The 24,559-nt window shown below is 40.7% G+C and overlaps 3 protein-coding genes across 3 annotated transcripts; all 3 read right to left on the bottom strand.

Moving 5' to 3' along the window:
* Positions 1–1,461: 1,461 nt before the first annotated feature.
* Positions 1,462–6,757, bottom strand: eif2b2 (eukaryotic translation initiation factor 2B, subunit 2 beta). Its single transcript, XM_080048100.1, has 8 exons — positions 6,508–6,757; positions 3,057–3,177; positions 2,661–2,812; positions 2,377–2,540; positions 2,150–2,245; positions 1,931–2,068; positions 1,780–1,846; positions 1,462–1,652 (listed from the first exon to the last, which is right to left on the bottom strand). Exons 1-8 carry the CDS (start codon positions 6,677–6,679, stop codon positions 1,495–1,497), a joined length of 1,068 nt encoding a protein of 355 aa, XP_079904226.1. The 5' UTR covers positions 6,680–6,757; the 3' UTR covers positions 1,462–1,494.
* A 1,648-nt stretch (positions 6,758–8,405) lies between these two features.
* Positions 8,406–14,878, bottom strand: tmed10 (transmembrane p24 trafficking protein 10). Its single transcript, XM_080047434.1, has 5 exons — positions 14,648–14,878; positions 12,859–12,979; positions 12,278–12,351; positions 10,243–10,369; positions 8,406–9,798 (listed from the first exon to the last, which is right to left on the bottom strand). The coding sequence occupies exons 1-5, from the start codon at positions 14,822–14,824 to the stop codon at positions 9,677–9,679; spliced, it is 621 nt and encodes a 206-aa protein (XP_079903560.1). The 5' UTR covers positions 14,825–14,878; the 3' UTR covers positions 8,406–9,676.
* A 3,562-nt stretch (positions 14,879–18,440) lies between these two features.
* On the bottom strand, positions 18,441–20,907 carry fosab (v-fos FBJ murine osteosarcoma viral oncogene homolog Ab). Its single transcript, XM_080047436.1, has 4 exons — positions 20,637–20,907; positions 19,973–20,191; positions 19,758–19,865; positions 18,441–19,638 (listed from the first exon to the last, which is right to left on the bottom strand). Exons 1-4 carry the CDS (start codon positions 20,760–20,762, stop codon positions 18,973–18,975), a joined length of 1,119 nt encoding a protein of 372 aa, XP_079903562.1. The 5' UTR covers positions 20,763–20,907; the 3' UTR covers positions 18,441–18,972.
* Positions 20,908–24,559: the final 3,652 nt, after the last annotated feature.

The following is a 24,559-nucleotide window of genomic DNA, read 5'->3' on the forward strand; positions in this document are numbered from 1 at the left end:
CACACCTATCTCATGGCTTAACCACAGCCTGCACAACACTGTGGATTTCCAGCACTTTTTTCAAATGCTAACACACTGCTGCCACAACTGTAAACCACACATTCAAAACAGAATGAGTGCATTTCAAACACTGCTGATTACAATTTCAACTGAAAGACTAAGATGTCTTGTTTTAGACTTGTTAGTGATAAAGGGAAAGCTCAAAAATATATATTTTTTTGGAAATGGACCAAGGAAGACAGGTTGTTGGAGGAAGGAGAGTGGCAGTGAGAGTGTGGATGTGTGGAGGAAGACCTAGAAGACATAGAGCTGTAATGTCTGATGAAATACAGTAAGGGCTACACTGAAAACTTGGTTGTGAATCATGGTCTCTCATTGGGAGAGGCAGGGTTGAGAGTGCAACCCAATCTGCAAAAATCTAAAGTTGCATCTGTAATATGAATTTTCCAGCAAACACACAGCTTAGAGTTGCATCCTTACAGTTAATGACAACATTACAGGAATTGATTTCTGTATTACAATTATAGAATATTTACACAGATAAATACTACATTTGGAAATGTTTTCAATAAAATATACAAAATGTGTATCTATTGAAGCAAAGTTCTGATTTTCATTTATTTTTGTTTTCCTAAAAAAACTGGTATGTTATAAAATAAACAATTTCATGTGAAAGAATTTCATCCTTTCATCAAAGAAAATATTACGTAATTTGTGTGAAATAACTCAAATTATTCAAACTGTAAAGATTAAAAGTTTGTAATTTGTGTATTAGGGTTTGATGCTAGTGTTTGTACTCTGAGCATGTTCTGAGTGACAGTGTGTTATCTCAATGAGGCTGGTTCATAGTGTTTGCTGCACTGAACCTGTTTTGCAGGTGAAGTGAACTGTTCAGCTCCAATGACTGTTGGTAGTGCAGACTGTAGTTAGAGTTTTGCACATTGAGCTACAGTTGTGCCCACTGTGGTTTAGCGATCGGAAAAAACTGTAAGACGGGATCACAGACTCCTCAGTTTTACCAACAAGCCTGGTCCTCATACATGTTCTCTCCCTCCCACTCTCTCTCTCTGTTTGTCCAGTGTATTTTTATTCACACCCTCTTCTTTTGACTGTTATTTTCAACATGCGCAATCCAAAGATATTTTCCCACATCTCTGTATAGTTTCTAAGGTTTCAGGTGTACTCAATAACCACCATTAACTTTTCTCACAAAGTCTGTTTCTTCCAAAAGCGCATTAACATTGTTGAGCTTTCTCCCTTCCGCATAAAGCATTTTTAATTTTACACACCAATGTTTGATTACATGCAAGTCATTTAAAATTTCGCAAAACTCATTTCTGAGTGGACCAATAAAATATTTTCTCACGATAATACTTAAAAGCATTTCTAAATGTGTTATCAAGTTTCAGAAGAACTGCTTATGTTTGATCATACCTCAAAAGAGACACAAATGACACCGTATCATTCATTTAATTTATTTGATAAATAAGCTGGTTAAAGCTCGTGGTCTTCCGGGTGGTACAGCTCGCTCATCAGTCGGTAGATGTACGATGGTGCATGTCCGCCGATGTTAGAGATGAACAGTGTGATGAGGTCTGGTGGCACATAGTCAAACACTGGACAGTGCACGTTCACCTTGGAGAGAATCTCACCTGAAATACAAATGATCAGAAAATAAACTTTAGGGCATCATCCTCTAAAAGAGAACTATTTATTTTTAAGCTGGTTTTCAAAAGATGGAAATTGAGTTGAGCAGCCTTTAACAAATATTTTTTTTACCTTCAGTGAAAGGCAGCACCTCGTGCGGAGAGACAAACTTATGGAAGGTATCTTCTTCATTTGGGAACTAAGGATACAAAATTATTTTCCTCATCAGTATTTGTTGTCGGCAGAAATTATAGAAATCTGGCAGACCAGAGCGTCCTCTCACCTGAGGCGAGAGCTTGAACATGGGAGCGCAAACAATCAGAGGTGTTGAGTGGTGCTTGGCCGCCAGCGCCAGAGTGTGTGTCCCATTGAGGGCCCTCAGCCCTCCGTTCGCCAGGACTGTCTGAGTACCAATGATGACCTGAAAAGAGTGTGCGACGCCAGTTAACCCTCAAGCTCGAAACAGGGCAGTTCAGAGCCTTCTGTGGTGTCAATCAAATACCTTATTAACACGAGACATGACTGCAAATATGGCGGCGTCTGCTATCACGGTTGTTTCGATGCCTGCTTCTGAGAGACTGGTTGCCATCTTATGTCCCTGGTGGAAAAGTAACAAATTAAGTAAATAATTATAACAACGTCATAAATGTAATTTTTTTTACAACATTAAGAACATTTAAAATTGTATTTAAAAAGTTTAAAATTGTATCTTTAGTGTTTTTGAGCGACCTGGCAGAAGGGGGCGCACTCTGCCACGATGACGTGGAACTTGCGTTTGCGTGCGGCGTCTTTGAGGAAAGCCTCCACGGTGCGAGAGCGGCCGATAGTCATGATGACCTCATTGGAGTGAATGTGCTCCAGGGCCTGCATCGCAATGTTGTCCGTTGTCCCCTCTAAAAAATGTCATTGTGAAGTAAAGGGAGACAAAAATAAATAAATGTCTTTTTACCTCACAGAACAAATGCAGGCGGATAAATAAATAACCCGTTGGTACAAAGACTTCTAAAACTTACCGAGTTCGGTCAGCAACTCATTGATCGCCTCGATGACGTTTGCTTTGAGGGTGGCGAAATGCAGTTTGAAGTTGTCGTCGCAGAGTCCTCCAGAGGTCAACAGCTTGTGGAGAGATTCCTGCTGGTCTGCCTCTTCACTGCTGCCTCGAGATCTGCATCCAACAACAAAGCAAACTGGTTCATGGAAAGAACAAATCGTGCAAAGCTGAGCCATATTTGCACAAACACAATATTAACTTTTATATTGTATAATTTAGAAGGTGTGAGACAATAAGAGGGGCATTGAGTAGATGTGGTGAACAAAACGGACGAGTTCTACAGCCAATACATTCACACACAAACACAACACACATGAAACAAAAAGAAAAATTATATTTATTCCCGAGGTCTTCTCACCTGGCGTATTCCTCTCTGACTATCTTCAGTACCCGTCTGATCATGTTACCAACGGTGGTCTCTGACGGCTGGGCGGCGGTCATTCTCCTCCCCTCTTTACGGAATATTTCCATGAGATCCTCTAAAACATTTTAGTGGGAAAGAAGATCATCTGTTAATGCTGAAGCTTGTGATGAAGTGAACATGTAACTCAATCCATTTATTTATGAACTCACATTTATTTTAATTTTTTTCCAAAGAAGGTCGGTGCCTTAAAGCTGGGGTTGAGCGTTTGCGAGAAAACAGCCGTTGGGATTCCAACGGCTGTTTTCCCAACGCTCTACCTGCTGTAGTTCCTCCCTCCGAACGACAGCTATGCGCGTTCATGACAGGAGACAAACACCATGTCCGATTCCGAGGTGATTAAACATTAGTAATGATAACTACACAGGGGTTGACACTAAGGTTTCAAATGCACTTGCCCATAGGGCAAGTACAGGTAATGTTTCACTTGCCCGAATGTTGTGTTCACTTGCCCAAAAAAACTGTTAAACAATGATATATACAGTATAGGCTAATTGAATTATACATTTTAGCGATCTCTTATCTCTTAAATGCAAACACAGCTTACTAGTCTCATCCTGACCACATAAAACGAACAACAATTCATATAAGCCTATATATCATGACATCACACACTACACCAAGCGCTTGGTCCTGCTGCAGCATCGTGAAAGGGCCTCTTTTTGCCATGCACCTTGCCCAGGGGCTCAGAAAACTCAGTCTAGCTCAGAGTCAAGCTGAATGTTAGCTTCCACAGAAAAATGTTACTTATTTAAAACGGTCACATTGTGCCAAAAAGTGATCGTGTGCCATAAAATGATTAAAGTCCACCATGTTAAAGGTATTGCCCAGTTATACTGTAAGTAAGGAGGGGGATCATTCATTTCTATTCATATTGATACCATTATAAAGACTCCACAATCCAAATCTTTATCGATACCTTTCTATTATTTTGTTTAAAGATAACTGGTATTATTGCTTTAATTGCTTATAAGATGAGCAGAGCTCAGGATAGGACTTTAAGCAGGTCATAATTCCATATTTAGGCCTACTATTTAGTTTATATTGCTGGGAAAACAAGTTTTTTACCCAAAGTGTAGGCTATTATTCAAGCTTCCCGCGAACTAAAATTTCTTATTTTCTTGATGTTACATTTGAACACATCATGATGTCATTTTATTGACCTTTGCCTAATAATCATTTTACTAAGCCGACCTGAACACATCACATTTGAACCGTTTGCGATTTTTTTTAGCTAACTAGGTCTTATCCTGCAGATTTTAATATGGATTTAAAAACTATCAGATTTTTTAACTGCGGGACTTGCTACAGTCTCTCGTTTGTTGATCACCGCTGCATTGAATGAATGATGAGACGGTGCCGAGCCCGTCTGCAGCGGCTCAGCAGACAAGAGTTTTTTTTTTTTGGAGACGGAGCGGGTTGAAGGAGTTTCTTCAAGACAGTCGAAGGTAGAACACTTTTACAGTCCATGAAGCGGTCCAGTGATGGAATAATACGCTGAAGTAGGCCTACTTAGATGAAGATGACCCGACTCGATATTTAAAATGATATAATGTGACTAGTCTACTGGACTCCATAGCGGTATCGATAACGTTATTGATTTCTGGGTTTTGAATATAGCGGAACCAGGTCCGTAGGATAGAGCCGGCTTTCGGAATGTAGACAGCGAAACTGCGCGCACACAGGCTGTGTGTGTGTGAGAGAGAGAGATAGAGATATCGAGTGCGAAAGAGCGACCGTGATGCTGCTGGCTGCCGCGCCCAGCTGCTCAATTGCGAATATAGCCGATCTATTTTGTGTGAGTTAGCGGAAAAAAAATGTTTTGCAGACTGTAAAACACATGAATACATAGCCTAGACTACAGACAAACCCTCTAAAATCCACTTGCCCGTCCGGGCAACCAAGAAGCAATCTCAACTTGCCCAAACATTATTTTCAGTTGCCCCGGGCAAGCGGGCAACCGTTAGTGTCAACCACTGCTACATACGTACATATTGAGCATCTACATTTTAATCACAGACATACCATGTATGTTAGCTTAAAATCATTGTAAGTGTGCTGGTAGGCCTAAGAAAAGTAGCTGTAACAGCCAGGGAAGATAGCAAACTAATTGTAACTGTAACAGAGCGGAGAGGTGTGTATCTCCTGCTCTGACCGCAGCTGGGAGGGGCTGCTGCGCGAGGACCGGGCCGCCTGTCAGTGCTCTGTGACGGGGGAGGGGCCGGGAGGCTCCCGCTGCTCGTTGAGAAGAGGTGATACTTGCTATGGCGAAAAAAGTCACCAATAACACCAGAAAAAAAGCTAGATTTGTCGCTTGTCGCTGTTTTGAAAAAAAAGACGCTAAATATAGCAACAAAATCGCTATGAGTTGGCAACACTGAGCACAGGACGAGGGATATATAGGGCCAGCGGCCGTCCTGCTGCTAGTGGCAGGCAGCCTAGGGGCAGAGGAAGGGGACGAGGTCGCGGTCGGAGAGGTCTTGACGTGATAGGGCAAGAAGACATGGCCGGTGTGGAAACACTCCGACTTTACTCTGGTTTTATTTTGAGCTCTCTCCGTCTCCCTTTTAGCAGTTAACTTTTCAACATTCGGAGGCGTCGTTGCCAAGGTCCCACAGCCAATAAGAACGGAGAATCTGACCTCGCTCTGATTGGTCAAAATTAACATGAGCGGTGGCAATTTTGGGGGGCAGCACACAGAGGCAGGGGGGAGCAAAGTGATGAAAAAATATTTTAAGACCACTTTACCTACATATAGCTGAATGGCTATTATGACAGTTTTGCCAAATATTACAGTGAAAAAATTATCAACCCTAGCTTTAAATTTGATTGCAGACATAGAAATAGTGTAGAATCTGAAACATGTCCTTTTTCATTTTACACATCACAACCTAAGCAGTGTTTTTAAAGTTTTCTTAATTATCACATTTTCGGTTTATTCCCAGATTAACGTGAACATATTAATTTCAATGGGCTTTCAGGCCAATTAATAATATATTGTACTCTGTCAGAACATCTTGTACTAGCTTAAAGGCCTATAGATGGGTTTTACTATATATAACTAGGCCTATGTGGGCCACAAACACCCTGGGAATGAACACAAAGGCTTTTTTTCGGTCTACTAGCTCGCTTAGGAGTATCCAACGTCTTAATTAGCAGGTATTTCCCTTGAACAACGCCTTGTCTGTCTTTTAAATTCATATATGTTTAATACCCTAAAAACTAAGTATCAGACTATTACCACGCGTGTGACAGCTGCTGCGGCTGATACAACAGATGACACATGTCCACACTGTTAATCTACAATTACAGTTTTAATACTAGTTCCCCGTCCTGCTGTAACGACTCATCTGAAGTACAAATGTAGAAACACAGAACCCCGGGTCACCTGCGCTGCTCCATCGGGCATGGGCTGTGATTCTTCGGAGCAGGGAGGTCGTTTCTCGGGCTGTCTCCGCCGAGCCACGCAGCGGCCCCGTCCCGCTTCCACCGCGTTTCAGGTCGGACAGAAACGCTTCAATTCTCTCCGTCAGGTCGGTTTCTCTGTCGGGGCCCGGCATAGCTGTTATACAAACCACCTGCTGTCACAGCGAAAACGATGCAACTACAACAACAATGTTTTCTCCCCATACAAATGTTTCGACTAGGAAGCACTTCGGGAGTACTTCCGGGTGACTGTGACTGCGCTTTCATTTGATTGGTCGAATGCTTCACGAGCGATTGCATCAATTTTTGCCGTTTGTTACTTCCTGAATGGACGATGATTATTCGTTGTGATTCCTGTATACGTCTCCTTTTTTCGTTGCATTTTAGTACATGTAATTCATTTGTTAGTTGTCTTTATTGAAAAAAGTTTGCAGAAAGAAAGAGGGCTGTGGATTGGTTTTTCCAATATATTTTTATTCAGGGATGGCAATCTCGGTCCATCAGCTGGTGCGGGCCTCCAGCGCCATCACATCATGAGGTCAACATTTCAATTGGCCCAACACTTTGGTTTATGACCAAATCATCAAGCGTAGCATCAGCATCTGATCAGCACGTAAGCACTGACATTGTTAGCATGCATAGCTGCTGCCTTAAAGTCTGGTTTCCCTGCAATTCTCTGACCGTGAGTAGATGGTAATATAACATTTAAGGCAATAAAATGCCCTTATTTAATGTAAGAATTGTACGTTTCACAAATATTTACTGGTCTGTCGGTCAGATTCCCACACTTAATGGCACTATGGGAAGTGTTTTCATGTCAGCCAGGAGTCAACCTTGTGCTGCGGTCTGTTGCCTTTGTTTCAAGCTAGAGGAGACTTCTTAAAACCATTTTTCTAAAAGGAAGTTAACTATATCATAGTTCACACCAACTACACATCTGAATAATACCAATTAATATCAACAAGGATCAAATCAACTCTACCATGTTTTGGTTGCATCACAGCAAGGTTGGTTGAATGCAAAAAGATGATGAGGAAATAGTCTCACGCCACGGAGATGTAAAAGGTAAAGTGAGTGATAGGTGTCTGTTGGTGGTCAAATTTTCAATCGTATCAATTCATAGTTAGTTAAATCCAAAGAATGTAGCTGGTGAATTGAGAAGGTAAGTGGGCAGTTTCTCACTTACAATGGAGGAAGAAACCTAAGAGGGCTCACCTTGACCCAGGGTGTTGAAAAAAGCTCCCTTAAAAAAGGTGCCCTATGCAGTTTCAGGGGAGGCGGATGTTTATATTCTGCAGTTAATTTCCTTCAAGGGAATTCTAAGTGTTTTATAGTTCTATCAAATCAAAACAATTATTTTGAGGCACCAGAACCAAACATACTATTAGAATATGTTGACACAACTGTAGGCCCTTCTGCTGTAAATGACAAAGTTAAACAGTAACTTACAGGGATCCAATTTTCCTGGTAGGAAGATTTATTTATTCAGTTATGAGAATATGCCTTACAAAATGTTCACTTCTCTTGACAAACCCATAGTTATGAAGCGCACCTTTAAATCTAAATGAATAATGAGAATTCCAACATAGCATTGGTAATAACGAACCAGGAGTCTGTAAGCTTTGTATAATTTCAAAATAATAAATACATTTTCTAAATTGTATCTGAGAAAAAAAACTTATGGGGGCCACATTGGGCACAGCAGCACTGCATCTGTGGTTTACTTTGAAAAATTATGGTGAAAATTAAAGTCATGTTTTAGCAATTTGGGGTTAGCACTCAATATCGGGATATTGCAGCCTTTCGGACCACATACATTAGTATCGCAAGTGTGAACAGCATGTTAGAGTACACCATAACTAATGTAAATCCATCCAATATTTTATTGAATAAAAGCCCAACACAAATTTACAAAATTTATCAGTCAACATAAAAATCATTGATTGCGCCCAATGCGCATGCTCTTTGTTAAAAAGTTACCCATGGCATGCCTCAATTAATCCCTGTCAAAAACAAACTGGATAACCACCCACATTTTCATGTAACCAAAGCCTAATTTTTAAGAGAAAAGAAGCATGACGGATGGATCTGCAAGTAATGTTATTGTGATGCAACATTGAAAATTACAAAAGGATAATTCAATTTACCAGTGTCTCAAGAAAAGGGGCATATGACTGAAAGTAGAATTCAGATGATAGCCTAATTCATATTTCCCGTATAAACCTCCCTCCACTGCATTTTATGGATACATTAAAGAAGTCAGGTGGTTAAATTACACATAGCAATGTACATACAGTATAATGCTGCAACTTCCTTTCTAAGGGAATGGCTTTTGGTGTCTGCCTACTTTTGATTGGTGGCAAATGAATGTTCAGGTGTTCCGAAAACAAAAGTAGAACGTGCAAGAGCTCATATAGGTGACCTAATTTATAACAAAGAAAATTAATCCGACAACTCAACCCAACCCCCCCCTCCCCACACTCCCCAAAAAAAATATACCTGTAGAAGCAACTAAGTAGCATTTACAATATGAAAACAAACTAAAGACACTGTTAAATTTAGCTACCAAACATGTATGCAAATTAGTTGATATAACACAGAAGTTCAATGGTTGCCAATTTCCTTATCAAAGTAACAAACCACTTTTTCAAATTGCCTTCACTTGATAACAGGGCACCAAAGATCTAGTTTGCTTGGCGTGGCAAAGAATGCGTACATCAACAGAAGGGCAAAAGACATTCGCTCATGGCACATCCATTCAAACGGAGCTCAAAATAAAACATCACTGTTCAACTGATTGAAGGAACAAGTTCTTATTCAGTACGCTGCAACATTCAAAACAGTGCAGACAGAAACGTGAAGTACCATGGAGATGGACATACGTCTTCCATGTCTCACAGTGCATTTCTCCCTACAGCGCTTCTTATGTTTCAAAACACTAAATAAGCAGGTGAATCATTTTTTTCAGAAGACAACCTTGGTACTCTCTCTTACAGATTTGAAAACTAGAATTTGAGCCCCTCAACCCCACTTGCTGTTATTTGCTGAATCTAGTCCAAGGAGGGTGGATGTTGGGATGTGTTGGCTGACTGGAAGGCAGCTTCCCCCGAGGTTAGGAGCAAGGGGCTGCTCTACTCGATCAGTTTCTTTGCCTTGAAGAAGCGCCGCAAGTAGAAGACCTGCCATGTAGCCAGCCCAATGAGACAGCACATGGAGAATATGCTGAAGTACAGCACACGTGTGTTGGTGGACTCTGCAGAGGAGTGAAAAAGAGAGGGGTCATGGTAGTCAGTGACTTGGTTCATACAATGAATTAAACAACAAAAAGAGACAGCTTTATTATTTTCCCTCGGGTGATTTAAGCATTTTCTGAAGCTGGCCATACAATGCAATACTGTCAATCTTATACATTTAATTCACACTACATGCTTTAAAAACAGCCTTTATACATTCAGCAATCACAGTTCTGACTAATCTTATTTTGAATAAGACAAATTTGCCCTATACAAAATTACAAAAAGAGAGGCAGCTTTTCTTTGTGCAATTCTGTTATGGATGATCAGTAAGAAGAACAAATACATTTGGTAATATTCTAGAGCTGGTTAGGAGCGACCAATACAGAGTTAAAATCGGGCTCAACTTTTGCTTCTCCTGAGGTCATTCATGTGCAGTTTTATTACCAACTATGTGTTCTTACCATTGGTGTCCCGCATTTCCTCTTCTCTCTTCTTCATGTAAGCAAAGTCATTGACGATGGACTCCGACAAGTCCTCCAGCCGCCTCAGCTCCACCTCCAGAGGCTTCAGCTTCTCCACCTTGGCAATCTGGAGGGACAAATCAGAAAATACTAAAAAATCTGCAAAGTATTGCCCCTCTGGCTGACGAACGATACACCTTGTCATCATATAGTTTCTCCAGCAGGTGTCACTCTAAGGCTGTGTACACACATCGTGTGTTTGGTCATTAACTTCTCGGCCTGTTCTTGCAATGTGTTTTAACAAATTCATGCCAACATGCTGTTATGAGGAAAATAAGAATATTGTTTAGTCTCTGCCAGCTAATTTAGTTATTTGAAAGTAGTATTTATTCTTCTTGGATGAAGTTATCTTGAACGACAATGCGCTATTTATGCGTTTTTTTTTAAAGGCAAAAATGAGTTGTGAGTGCTGAACATGTAGTTTCATGAGGTAGCTTTGTTGGGAACCCAGCATGCAGCGGGGCAATACATTCATGGACGCATGACTTCCTGTGATTGTTGTTGGTGTTCTTTGTTCTACATCTAGCTCCAACTTGTCCCCACTGTTTCCGATCACTGTTAAAAGATATTACCTGGGAATGTGCTTATCCTCAGCCACATGGTTGGTCATGTCTTCGATTAAACATGCAATAAACCTGACAAATATATTGCAAAATGTTCCGGCTCCACTGGTCTTTTACAGTGAAAAATATTTAGCCAAGTTTTTGGCTTGTTTCTCAGTATCTACAACTACATTTGGCTTGGTAAAAAAAAAATACAAACTTATTTTGTTGTATATCTCATCATGTATGAGTAACTAAAGGACGTGTTGCCCTGACAACAAATCCATACTAATTTGGAACCAGAAATTCCAGACTGATGTCAAATCGTCAACACAGGGCTCGTTAATTTCTGCTGGAGATAAATCTGCCGTTTGAACTCTGGTGTGAACAGAGCAGCTGCACTACTTAAAAAGGCAGGTCTTAATCTTTGACAAACTATGGTGTGGTTTGTTTGTGGAACGTCCCTCTCTTGTTGGTCAAACAAACCAAACCATAGCTTTAGATTGTGCAGCAGCTCCAGACATGGACATTTGCCTATTAGGAACTTACATAGTCAAACGAAGCCGGAAAATGACACCAAATAAACAGAGAATAAGAACACAGTTAGTACAGCCTGCAACTGCCAAGTGCACATTCTCAAACATTGGGTAACAGACAGGGACTCTTTCCAGGTTATTACCAAATACAGGATCTGTTGAACAGCTAAGTAACACACCCATCTACGCAAGTGAATAACGTGCAAGAAACACACCTTCTTCCCAAAGAGCGGCATGCCCACTTGAGCTCTCCATGAACATCCACTTCCACCCGGAACAGAACGTTATGTTAGTGTAGCATGTGTGGGAAGGGGTGTTGATTCTCAGCTCACTTTGCTTTATCAGTTTTGACACAATTTGCTGTCTGAGGTATTCAAAGTACTAAGTGCTATCCATTCTTAGGGGGACTACTGAGTAAGTGATGATGTGTCCTTACATGGTAAAATATTGAATGATGTGCGGGCAAGATGCATTCAGGATGTATTTAGGACAATTGGGTGCCTCAAACACCATGCTCAGGAATGTTAGCAATTGATTGAAATTAACCCATGGCTTTCTTGTTTATCAACTGAAATCTAATTATTATTAATACATTACATTTAGCTGGTGCTTTTATCCAAAGCGACTTCCAATAAGTGTGTTCAACCATGAAGGTACAAACTCAGAACAGCAAGAATCAAGTAAGTAACTTAAAATAAACCAAACTAAAAAGTGCCACATGTAAGTGCTACATGTAGGTGTAACAAGTGCCAATATTTCTTTCCTATTAAAATATCATCTTCCTAGCCAAGGTGCAGTCTTATTAAGTGGTATATACAGACACACTCAACAACAATAAGCTGCAGTATCTATATTGTTTTACAAAGAGCAAACAGTTCCAACTCAGACAGCACTTACCTCTTCATAGTTTTTAGCCTCCACACCATGCTTCATGTCCAGGTTGACCAGCTGGTCAGGCACTCTTCCAGTCCCTGATTAAAAAGAGATTTTATTATCATGTACAAAAAAATATTGCAAAAAAAAAACATCCGTTACATTTAAAGAATCTTTGAATTTTTTAGAAATGTATATCTTATCCGGTTTATTATTTTCTATATTCATTAGTTGTTTCCTCTCATTCCTTCTTAATTACTACTTTACAAATTAACTTCACTTTGAAATATATATGAAATATGACATGTAATTGACTTGCATTTAACCACATCTCTGAATTGTAAAATATCATAATAATCCTAAAGATCACACCACTAGGTTGCTTGCCATTGTACATAGAATTTATGGCACAAAATGTTTAAAATAAGCTCTGACCCTGTCAATCTTTGCACTTGCTAAATGATACAATCAAACAAATGATATGTGTGTGAGTTAATTGCAGCACACTCTTTATATCCATCAGTGAGAGGAAATATATTGACATTTCCTTTGGTAAGTTTGTCTTGACTCTTGACATAACTACATTTTCTGGTTTTGACACTTACCCATGGGTGACTTGCTCTCAAAGCACACCTCGAACATGTCATAGTCCTCCGTGGTGAATGCAAACTTTCCTTTCGTTGCATCTTCCTTTGAGTAAAGAGTGTGGCTGGAGGAATCTGTGATCTACAAAATTAAAGAAAATCATGATAAACATTAAATGTATTACTGGTTATTAATGGAACCTCATCTGTTAGGATTTCCTTCCCTTATTGTTTTAAAATGATGATGTGAAGTTGGTTGTTTAACATTAAGCAATTTAAGGAGTTCAGCATGAGCATTTGAAAATAGTGCTTGTTATCTAATAGTTTTATCTACTCATTGAAAAAAAAAACACACACACACTGTTAGGAAAAATAACTCTAATTTTAATGATATTATGCCCCCCCTCATTAATTTGCATTTACCCATTGTATAATCATTTAAACAATTTATATATTCTTCACATTTGACTTTAATAAATGTTCTCCTTCAGTCTTGGTGCTTGGACACTAATAGGTAGACACTAAGCAATACAACTAACACTGATTTTCCCATAAAATAAGATACATTCCTGAGGCCAGAGTATCTGCTAGAACAAAGGTCTTTCTGGTCAAGCAAGCTTCAGAGACTTTCTCAAGGCTGCTAGAGAAAGCCTCCCTAATTCTAGTTTCGGACGTCAGGAACGAAGAGGATGACCCCGGAACACACATGGCAACAATAAACTGCCACCCCATTTAGAGATAATATAATGCCTCGCTGTAGAAGAGGTCTTCACTTGCTTTTTGACTTTGGCTGTCTCTACATAAGCTGTCCTGTGCATTGATTCATTAAACAACACTGAGAAATTTTAAACCTTCTTTCAGACATTCTTTATTTTTCACCTTCCATACATCCGAACGACGAACACGTGTTTATTATAGTTTTAATAACACACACACACACACACACACACACACACACACACACACACACACACACACACACACACACACACACACACACACACACACACACACACACACACACACACACACACACACACACACACACACACACACACACATCGCCATGAAATACAAATTATGGTTACTTGCATTCCCAATTCAAAGTGTAAAACATTAAACAAGGCTTATTATAACCTGCTTAATACTAGCAACAAATAAGACTAGAAGTTGATTTATCAGCTGTTAAAATCTCGTTAGGCAAAACATTTTTGGGAATCTTCGTATAAGGATGCAATATATAATAATATATTAATGTGCGGACAGAAGCTCAGGTAGGCGGGATGTAGGAAATCTTCCTCAATCGAAATAACATCAAATACAAGTATAGCAGCTGTGGCTGAGCTGTCAGTGGCTAACGTGCTAATGTCGCTAGCATGTGTGGACGGTAAGACTGACGTGTAACAGCAGCAGAGCCAAACGGCTGACCCATACGGGATTATTTTACTCCATAAAACACACAGTAACTGTGAATTAATCAGCCACATTAGTTGATGCAATGGGAGGTCAATGGTGTCCAGAGTAATTAAGAGTTCATGACAAAAGCGAATTCTTAATAATAATGATGTCAGGCTGGCTAATTAGCTACTAGCTTAAACCAGGAAGCCGAGGTTTTCGGGGCCTAGTTTAGCCACAATGCTAACAACAGTACTCACTAATTAAGCCGAACTTCACCGACAACTGAACTACCTTTAACATGTGCTGTATAACTCATTTGTATGCACTGTCGTGCTTAAACAAAGACGTTATTAGACTGAGGCCATTTCGGCCTCTCACAGGCTGCTCACTTTAGCCGCAGGTCTGTGCTCACCTTCAGGTTAGTTTTGGTGTTCGCCTGCTCGCTGATTTCATACTCCCCCGTCACCAGCACATCTTTGTGGATTTCCTCCCGTAAACACTTTCTTGAGTTGACCGGTAAAAAGAAAGAAATGGAAAATACTGATTCAATGAGAACCGGTAACAGCAGTAGCGCAGCGACTCGAGCCATGGCTACCCCTCTAACCAACCAACCAGCCCGTGCCAGCCGAGCAGCTTATTGACGAGCTCCAACTCACACCGCCGGCCTGACCCAAGCCTCCAGCGCCACCGCCGACCTGGAGGATAAACTACACTCGGTCTGTTGATGAATTGGGGTTGGTGTTTTAAAATTCCTTTCACACGCTTTAGCTGAATATGCAATGATTTCAAGCCTTGTACATATTTTAAACCTGTTCCCACAGAGATATTGTTACAGCATTGGCCTATATGAAAAGATAAATCTCTCTTTATTTGTTTGCCCAACTCTTCTAACGGTTCACATTAACCTTATTGATATCTTTAGATGTTCCCTCAAACATGCAATTTGATAATAATCCATCCAGTATGGGATTGGTACATTCCAGTCACAAAGCAGATATATATTGCTGAGCGTTGGCTTGGATATTTTTTGAAAATGCAAAAAGCTATTATTCCTCTGCCAGCAGCTCAGGGATTACAGATAGAGCTGTCCAGTTTCCAGGGAAACATCCCTGTTAGTGATCCCATGAGAGGAGACTAGGACATGCTGCCATGTGGGGAGTCGAGCACTAAATGAACAGTAGTTATTGGATGGAGAAATCCCTCCGGTTTTGTATCTTAGTGCGTCAAAAAAACTCTAATAATAGCATGTAGCAGACTGTACGCCACAGGGCCTTTTAAAGGGAGGAATACATTTTACAAAACTTTATATTCATACACCTGTGACTACATGTTTACAGGTTTTAATTATACTAAAATGTCACTGTGACACCTGCCCATTAATCCAGCAACCTGTGTTTGTAAACATTTTAAATTACTTTCCACCATTAAGGCCATTTTCGGGATTAATTGTGGACTTGACATTTGTTGGGATGAGACGCAGTCTGTAAACCAAGTTACCGCAATAAACTTGCCAGTGATTGACTAATGTTTTTATCACCTCTGGGCACAATGAGAGAACAATGCTTCCTCAAATGAGCACACATGCTGACGCAATTTGTATTCACACACCCTGCAATTAATGCTGTCGTTGTTTGATTTGTCTGCTTAAGATAAGTCTGATTTGTCATACACTCCCACAGGCGGTGGAAACTTTAAGGTCATGGGGGATACCTGCCTCGTGTAAGGTGGACCCTCTCATAATGACAGTAACAAAGAAGGGAATGTCTGGAGCAGATATCTTTGCTTCAGTGATAAAGTGTATTTTGGTGTCATTGTAAAAGAAAAATAAGTATATATTGTAACTTGAAGCTTTATCTGCTTTTGATCAAATAAAAAAGGTATCCGGGGAAGGGTTTCTGTCAGTGCCAAACTGAGCTCTATTCGTCGTGGCACAGTCAATGCAAGTTTGGCTGTTTCATCATCACAATTACACCCAAGCAGGGATCTCTCTATATCCTCATCATTCTCTCTATTCCCCTCTTCTCTTCTCCCCTCCTCGCTCTCACTATCCCCCTCTCTCTCTGTCAAGCGTACGCTGCCTGCTTCCTCCCCTGGGTTGCAGCACCGACGCAGGTTGGCGTCATAGTGGTCTAATTTTACTGCTGTTGATGTTGCTGTTAAAAGAAGCAATAGGCACCTGCTATTTCTGCCGCTACCCCATCTCCCTGGTGCCTGCAAAGAGGTATTAATAGACAGCGTTATTAGGCGCTGCATGGTCGCACACAGAGGCTTCATTGAAGAAAAAAAGGAGGCTGTGCTGAAGTGCAAAGGAAAGCTGTTATACAATAAAACAAAATACTTTGTAAAAGAACACAGATTCGATCATGCATTTAAAAAAGTTTTGCACAAGCAAGAACCAAGGAAGTAGCATTGTTCTTCTGCAACTTGTAAACTGTAACAAAGCTTAACATTCTTTTGTTTTGTTTCAGGTTGCACTTTGACAGGAGCAGGCCTGTGTCCATACAGGAAGCAGAAGAACAACTGATATCTTGGCCATGTTGCACAAAAAGGGTGTGTCTACCCTTGAAGCGTTCTAGCGTCATAGTAAGTTAGTTATTGTGCGTTGGTAGTCTTCCACCCATGTCCCTCACGTCCCTCACGTGCCTACGCAACACACTTCTCCTGTGCCAAAGCCATTAGGCAATCTGACTTCCGATGATTCTTTTTTAACATGGTGAAATATTTATAAAGGGTGAAATGAGCAAGCGAGGACAAATAATGACAAGTAGCTGGGAGGGGGTTAGGGTTAGGGAAGGCTTCATGACAAACTGCATAACAATGATCACCCACCACAAATTCACCACTGCGAATGTGTTGGCAATTAAATTACTGTCTCTGATGATTTAGAAAATTGGCCTTTTGATTGACAGGAAGTTTAAATTAAAGTAAAAAGAGAGGATTGCTTTTGTGTGTTCAGAGATGTTGTAACTCACACCTGGACCATGAATGTATGAGTTTAAATAAAACAGCCACATACCCCAAATTTGATCAAAAAATATAATGATAATAATAATTATCAGTGAATGTAAATTTAAAGAACTCCCTGTGCTAACACCTGAGTCAATTACCTGGTGTGAGAACTCACAGCATGTCTATACATCACTGGGTGTTTTTCCTGATCACCATCGTTCATGTAAGAACCAATGGGCAAAGATAATATGCTGTCGTTTTTTGAACTAGCCTATCAATTAAAGGTTTGTAGATCACCATCTTCTAAATTACGTATGTCCAATTGACCTCATAATTCAAGACATTTTAATATGATGTTGGCACAACAGTATTAATCTGGGCCCAGCTGTGCTTCCAGATGAGGGGGGATACATTGTCTGTCTGGTGGTGGGAAGGAACCGAACTGAATAAAAACACCACTTTGCATTGCATGTTATGCTGTTTGCCTGATCACAGAAGATTATGCCGCCGTCTTCCTTCCTTCGTGCTTTCTTAAACAAATTTTCTCTTGCATTAACTTACACCCGCGTCTTAAACTGTGTCTAAAACTGTGTGAGGTGATATTACAGCGATAATCAAACCACCGCGACGAGAGAATACATTTAAGCAACGTAGATCGTGGTTAAAAATGTTGCTTTCGGATCCGCTTGCCGATTGCATAACCAGACTAGGCTACGTGTGCGGTTGGGCTCTTGCATGGAGCCTGCATGGAGCACACATTTGGGAAGCAACGCAGATCAGGTTTTTCCTCTAAGGCTAACTATCAGATCACACTTTATCTGTGCAGATTAAATACCAAGGTGAAAGTGTTTCATCGAATAATAGTATACATAAAAAATTAAAAAACGTTGTCTTGCAGAGCAGCCCGTGTGCTTTCTGCCGGCCGACAGTAGCAACACTACTCCGCAGATTTCTATATTTGGGCAAGGAAGTGCGACGTCATCGCGCTATGCTTGCAGATTTAAAAAAATGGAAAGAACGCACTGACGTCAGAGCCCTGACGTGTAGTTAACCTTGGCAACAGACGGAACAATAAATAGAACCAGTGGAGGTGCAGAAAAAACCCTGCCATCATATAGAGGCTTATTTTTAGACATTTTAATTGAAAGTTGAATGCCACTGCAGATGCTTTACTATATTGCGGCAATCCACACAGACAATGTATGTGTGCATTTAATGAGGAGAGCCACAGAAATCACCAGACACTGAAAAAAGAATTAATTTAAATATTACTTTTTTTTATTTCCTACATATCTTACAAACAACATTCATCTATAGCCTACTCTTTGTAAAAAAATACATTTCAATTTCATAAATTAAAACCCACACATGTTTTCACAGAAAACTTCATACTGAAAGATAGACCACTCAGACCATGGTTAAGACAAAGTACGTCAGTTTTTTAAGTTTCACAAACGGCTCACAATAACTCTCGTATTCCATCAACCAGAAAAACAAACTGGATCAATAATACCTATTGCTTTGAACACACATCAACACTACAACAAGTTTTGTTATCTAGCACCATTAATAAAAATCATATATTAACTCAAATTACGACTGGTAGTTGAAACATGCTTTTCAAACTTGCTACATCTGTGTAATATGCAAGTACAGATAAAAGGCAAATAAAAAATAATCATAAATAACTGGTACAAGTCCATTTCATAGCCCTGTGATCTGCACATCTATCTCCTATGTCAAGAAAATGTGCTTTTTCGGAAGTATTACTGTTAATGGAAGAGTCTTTTAAAGGGCTAGCAGGGTTGGCGAGCTGAGGGAATCGGAGGAATGGTCGTTGCTGTTGCTTCCTCTCCTGTGGGCGATGCCGCAGGTGGGGAAGGTCTCTGCCTCTGGGAAGGTGAAGACGAAAGAAGACGTGTAGGTGGTGCCGGCGGGCGTGCAGGTCACCACGGGCGTGCACAGGGGCTCAAAGTCAATGTTGTTGGCCGAGGAGTGGAGGGGCTCCCAGTCCTGAGTTGTGTAAAGGGAGTTGGACAGGTCGACCTCGGGCACCGACCGCGCCGTCTCCATCTCCGTCTTGGCCAGCAGATCCAGAGACTCCTCCAGGACAGAGGAGTCCAGGTCAGACATCCTGACCGTGCTGTTGGAGACGGTGGTGGTGGTGTTAGAGAGCACGGAGCTGCTGCAGGAGAAGATGGAGTTGGAGGTGAAGGTGGAAGCAATCTTGGATGCTTCTGGGATGGTGGTCTGCGGCTGGCAGGACACCTCGGTGGAGAGGCATGGGTGGGTGGGAGAAATGGAGGCCAGAGAGAAGTCAGAGTCCAGCTCTGAGGGGATTTTGCAGATGGGTTGGTGGGCAGCCAGGATGAACTCGAGCCTTTCCTTCTGCTTCAGAAGGTTGGCAATATCATTCTGCAGGTTGGACTTCTCATCCTCAAGCTCATCCGTTTCCTGGACAAAAAAAAAGAGGAAGTGGCATTAATTTGACTGTTGGATATCAATGCTATAATAAGCTCAAGTGAGAGATGCATTTGGATGAGTGATGGTATACATCTGTGGGAAATACTTACAGCTTGCAGTGTGTCTGTGAGCTCTCGCCTCCTGTTGCGGCATTTTGCTGCTGCCTGCTTGTTTCTCTCCCTGCGAACTCTCTTCTTCTCGTTCTCCTCGGGTGAAATCTGCACATAATGCAAGGAAAAGTTAGTCCTCTAGCTCTATGATCATTAGTACAACTTGACATATGATATGTATTGTTATGCAACACATTGTTTAAAATGAAAATTACCTGCTCTGCTCTGCCCCTCTTGTTAGGGTTGTGTGCCTTGGCGGCTGGAGACCTCATGCCTGGTCTTGTGTAGGCAGGGCTGGGGGTGTATTGGTGAGCTCTGTGTGAAGGGGCCACTGAGGAGATCAAAGGCTGGACCATCCACTGCAGATCAGCGCTCGCAGAAATGGCTGTGACAGTGGGGATGAAGGAGGCACTGGCTGACAAGTCGGTGAAATCCTGGAGGAAATGAAGAAAGAGGATCATCAGTACATTAGGTTTACTTTCAGGAGGCGGATCCAGCATTGCAGGGTGTCTATGAATGAATGGAGACAGGGGGTCTATAAAAAGCTGGTTGGTTTAAAAATATCCTTATGATGTCAACTATGACGATACACGCTCTCTGAGGGGTTTCCAGGTAAATGAAGGAAGCTTGCATTGCACTGCACTGGTCAATAGAGTACTTCAAGCACAACTCAGCAAAGGCTATTACTAGCCTGATCTCTCTTTTAATGTAATTTAAAAAAAAAAAAGTAATGTTTAGGCTTCATGAGAATGTATAAATGTTAAGATCGGCATAATCTTTCCCAGTCTCTGGTTGCATGCCAAACAACAACAACTGAAGTGTAATTGGCATATCCTAGGCTACATTGTAATACATGTATAATAATATTCATGAACATACCTGAGACTGGGGAGATCCCATGCTGGAGTAAGATCCCGCTGGTGACGGATAGTAGTCCCCAGAAGGTGAAGCGGTGCTGCAGCGAGAGGAAGAGTCGCACTCCGTGTTGAAAGCGGTAAACATCATCGTTCCTGAAAAATAAGTTGGAAGGTCCAAACCAACTGCACTAAAGGGGATTGTGGTCCTGAAATGAAGAAATCCTTTTAGTAGGTTTGTGTCAAACTCTTGAAGACCTACTTTCGATAAATTTTCTATTGTAGTTGTTCCACGACTGAAAGTTTGAATGCCAAATCTGTCTGCTCGGAGCCATTTTATAGCCTGAGACCAGACCGGTCGAATGACGTCGGCAAAGGGGAGTGCTCAGCGTAGAGAAAATAACAACAAAACACCGACATAAAAACGCTGCAGCGACGATACCTATGCTTCTAGGTTGTTGAAATACACTTTAAGTTTATTAAACAACTCAATGTTTTGGCGTTTAAAGGTTAAAGTAAGATTTAGAAATATTCCTTTACACTCAGCCTCAAGAAATGGAATATTCCAAAAAAGGGATCCCCGACACGTCACTAACCATATATGGTGCATCCTGTAAAAGGGGCGGACCTTGCTGGGAAACACCATCTCACCAGCCGAGATTGGCCTACAGTGACATGACGTTATATAGGACAACAAACAGAGGCTGTTGTTAACACTGAACCGGTATAACGGTCAGCAAAACAGCGTCCTACACTAAGTAGCCTACATCAAAAGTAAATGTATACATGCAGGTCAGTCTGTTCTGTTCTGAACTATAGGCTACATTAGGCTACTCAAACAAACACACATAGGCTTATTGCTGAAACACTTTATTGATAACCTAACAAACTCTTGCAGGTTCCATCAAGTAAAGGAAATTCCAGAATAAAAAGCTGAAAGAGTTTTGAATCCCTGAAAAGAGTGTTAAATCTTTGCAAGGCAGGTTTTAAAACATTGAAGACAAAGATATGTATCCAAAACCTCTGCAAAAATTGTAATAGGCTAGTGAAACAATTATTTCACACATTTAAATCTTACTTTCCGCATCAAAACCATAGTTGACAAAACTCTCTGTGTGACATGAATTAACCGCTCATGCTTTTCAGGCAGGCGCCAAATAGTTAGTAAAAAATAGTAGTAACAATGAGAAACATATGGATTTTACTTTAAGATAAAAAAATGTTTTAGCCTATGCAAATAGGCCGATCTAATCTTCAAAACTAAAACCACTAAACTGTAAACTACATGTCAGGAAAGCCTCTAAAAATCTCTGTCTTTTGTTTATCTGTGATGCAAAGTATAGGCTACTGTGTTCATTGGCACATGAGGGAGAAATGTTCATCATTTACAACTATTTGCAAGAACCACAAATTGATGTCAGAGAAGACGCAGTTGTGCTCGCCTAATACCCTCAGGCAGTGCTTGTACCTTTTGCCTGCAATCCAAGTAAGGGTGTGTCTAGATGAAGGCCTACAGCAAGCCAATAACCGGTTATGCGTACTTTTCCACACCAGAGGTTTTCTAAGGACTATATGAGGTTGTTTATAAAGGCTTTCCTTCAGACTGTAGAGGGAATCCTCACACTTCTCCTTTGTGCTTTTACATAATGAGCTGATGACTGAGATGCAGGTTTGACATTGGGCCATCAATCAAACTTCATATTGCTCTTCTGATGAATTGTTAATCTAATCTTGCTTTAAAACCATTAAAACAAATTAATTCCCTTGAACACCCAATCAAGATGCTACACCCTTTTAATGCTAGGCCTAAGTAGCACAAGAGGCCATCTTCTTTTAATAGCATCAGCATCTGATAGTTTTTTTGTTAATTTATCATTCATAGAAAGCTATACATTTGTAAAGAACAAAGCAAAAACTTGTCTCCTGTAGGTAGGTCTATAGTGACATGGCCTGCATGTGCCTAGATTTTCCTGTTTCTCTGGCCATTTAGCTAAGGAATGCCCCTCTTCATTAAGCAGCCCCTAATCAGTGTAAATGCATGCTTTGATTAAACGGTATTGTGAGTCTTAAAATAGTATTATCAGTACACAGTGTAAATAATAGTGTTATTGTGTCAAAGAACATCAATGTAGGTGAAAGGGGTTGTGTTTTGTTTCCCGCGCTGGTGTTTTGTTGAACATTCTTGGTTGCCGTAGCAACACTCCACCCCTTCGCGTCAGTGACGTCCTCATTTTGCTTAGCAACAACGATCGTTTGTGTTGTGACGACGGCTCACTCAACAACATAAAATGAAAACCTCTCTTCTTTGTCGTCTGCGTGAAGAGGCCCCGTGCAAACACGTCATTCCGTAAGCGAAACGAGCCGGAATCTGTCGTTCCCGGAAACACTGTCAGAGTGAGAGCTCTGTCTGTGTTGTGTATCTCAGACGGCGCTCTTTCTATGGTATCTATGGAGTAGACTAGAGGAATGAAACGGGACACCGAACAACCAAAATGCGCCTAGCGGATTGTTTTTGAGTAGCCTACTTTGTTTGACTGGTCGTCATAAACAGTAGCCTTGCTTCCAAACCAGCTTTGCTGTCATACAGTCTTTGTTTTCAACAATGCTCTATTGGCTTAGTTCTTTAGGCAAAGTGGAAATAATTTAATTTTAATTTTTCATTTAACTTGTATTTATCCTCGAGAGACCAATTGAGGGGTGACCCTCATTTTCAATGGTGTCGAGTTCAAACAAATTCCAAGGAAAAACAACAATGCATACACAATATTCAATGCAAATACATCAAATACACAACAACAGGTGAAGAGAAGAAAAAAACAAAAAAACAATTGAAACATTTACATAGTGGTGAAGAGTGGCAGCAATTAAAATTAAATTAAATGGATGAAAGTACAATATAGCCTGATAGACGTAGGCCTATCATAGCCTAGCCTATAAATAAACGATGGGTCCTAAGGACACACTAATTTAGTTGCTGACCATAATAGTAGCCTACTTTGATAGCCTTATAAAAACTGAAAAATAAATCGGACCAAATCAATTAGGCTAATTTAAGCAACAAAGGAGAGTTAATATGCTAGCCTACCTTTTGCAGATAAAATAAAAATAAGATAATCCAAAGGCTATAAATCCCACGTTAGAACATTCTCAACGTTGATTGAGATGCAACATTTGATACCCTACAAAATAGATTGTATAATAATCGCCTATAGGCCTACTATTTTATCATCTTAAAACAATATCTGGGCCATTCTAGCTTTTTTTCTTCTTCATAGGCTTACATTGCAGCAAAGGTGTTTTTAAGGAGCACACTAAACTAATTATCTATTTTCGTCTCATTTGAATTAGGCCTACATTTGAACGCTAATGTTACTTTGATGTAAACATCTGAAACTATCTAAAAATAGATTTTCCCGGTCCGTGCACATTCACGCTCATTGTTCTGGTGAAAGCACGTATTTGAGCTATTAGTGGTGAGGGATTGTCTGCAGTTATGTCCGACCTTTGAACCCTTCTGGTCTCGAGCCGCCTGCTACTGAATGGGCGCAAGAAGACCACCTAATGATGTGCCGGTAAATAAGCCCAGAGGGGGCTGTGACTGCCGGGAAGCATGCCGGTGGCGTATCCCCACTGAGCGGGGGAGAGGCCCCCTCTATTCACCACTTTCACTTCACTGGATCTGTGAGGACATCTGAGACCTAAATATAGCTCACACAGCATATACAATCCCCTTACGGGAGATGAAAAGCTATGCGGGAATAAGGCTTAGGCTACAACGTCTAAGTGCACCGTGCCAATAAACGCCTCAGCATAACTGATTAGTGGACACAATGACAGCGTTGTGGTCTCGTCGATGATCATAACGAGGAAATCAGCCACCAAAATAGTCAATGAATAGGCTAATAGGCTACTTTGAGAAAGGCTCCATTAAATGTCTGCAATAACACA

Source organism: Ammodytes marinus (assembly GCF_949987685.1).
Source record: "Ammodytes marinus genome assembly, chromosome: 19".
Lineage (NCBI taxonomy): Eukaryota > Metazoa > Chordata > Actinopteri > Uranoscopiformes > Ammodytidae > Ammodytes > Ammodytes marinus.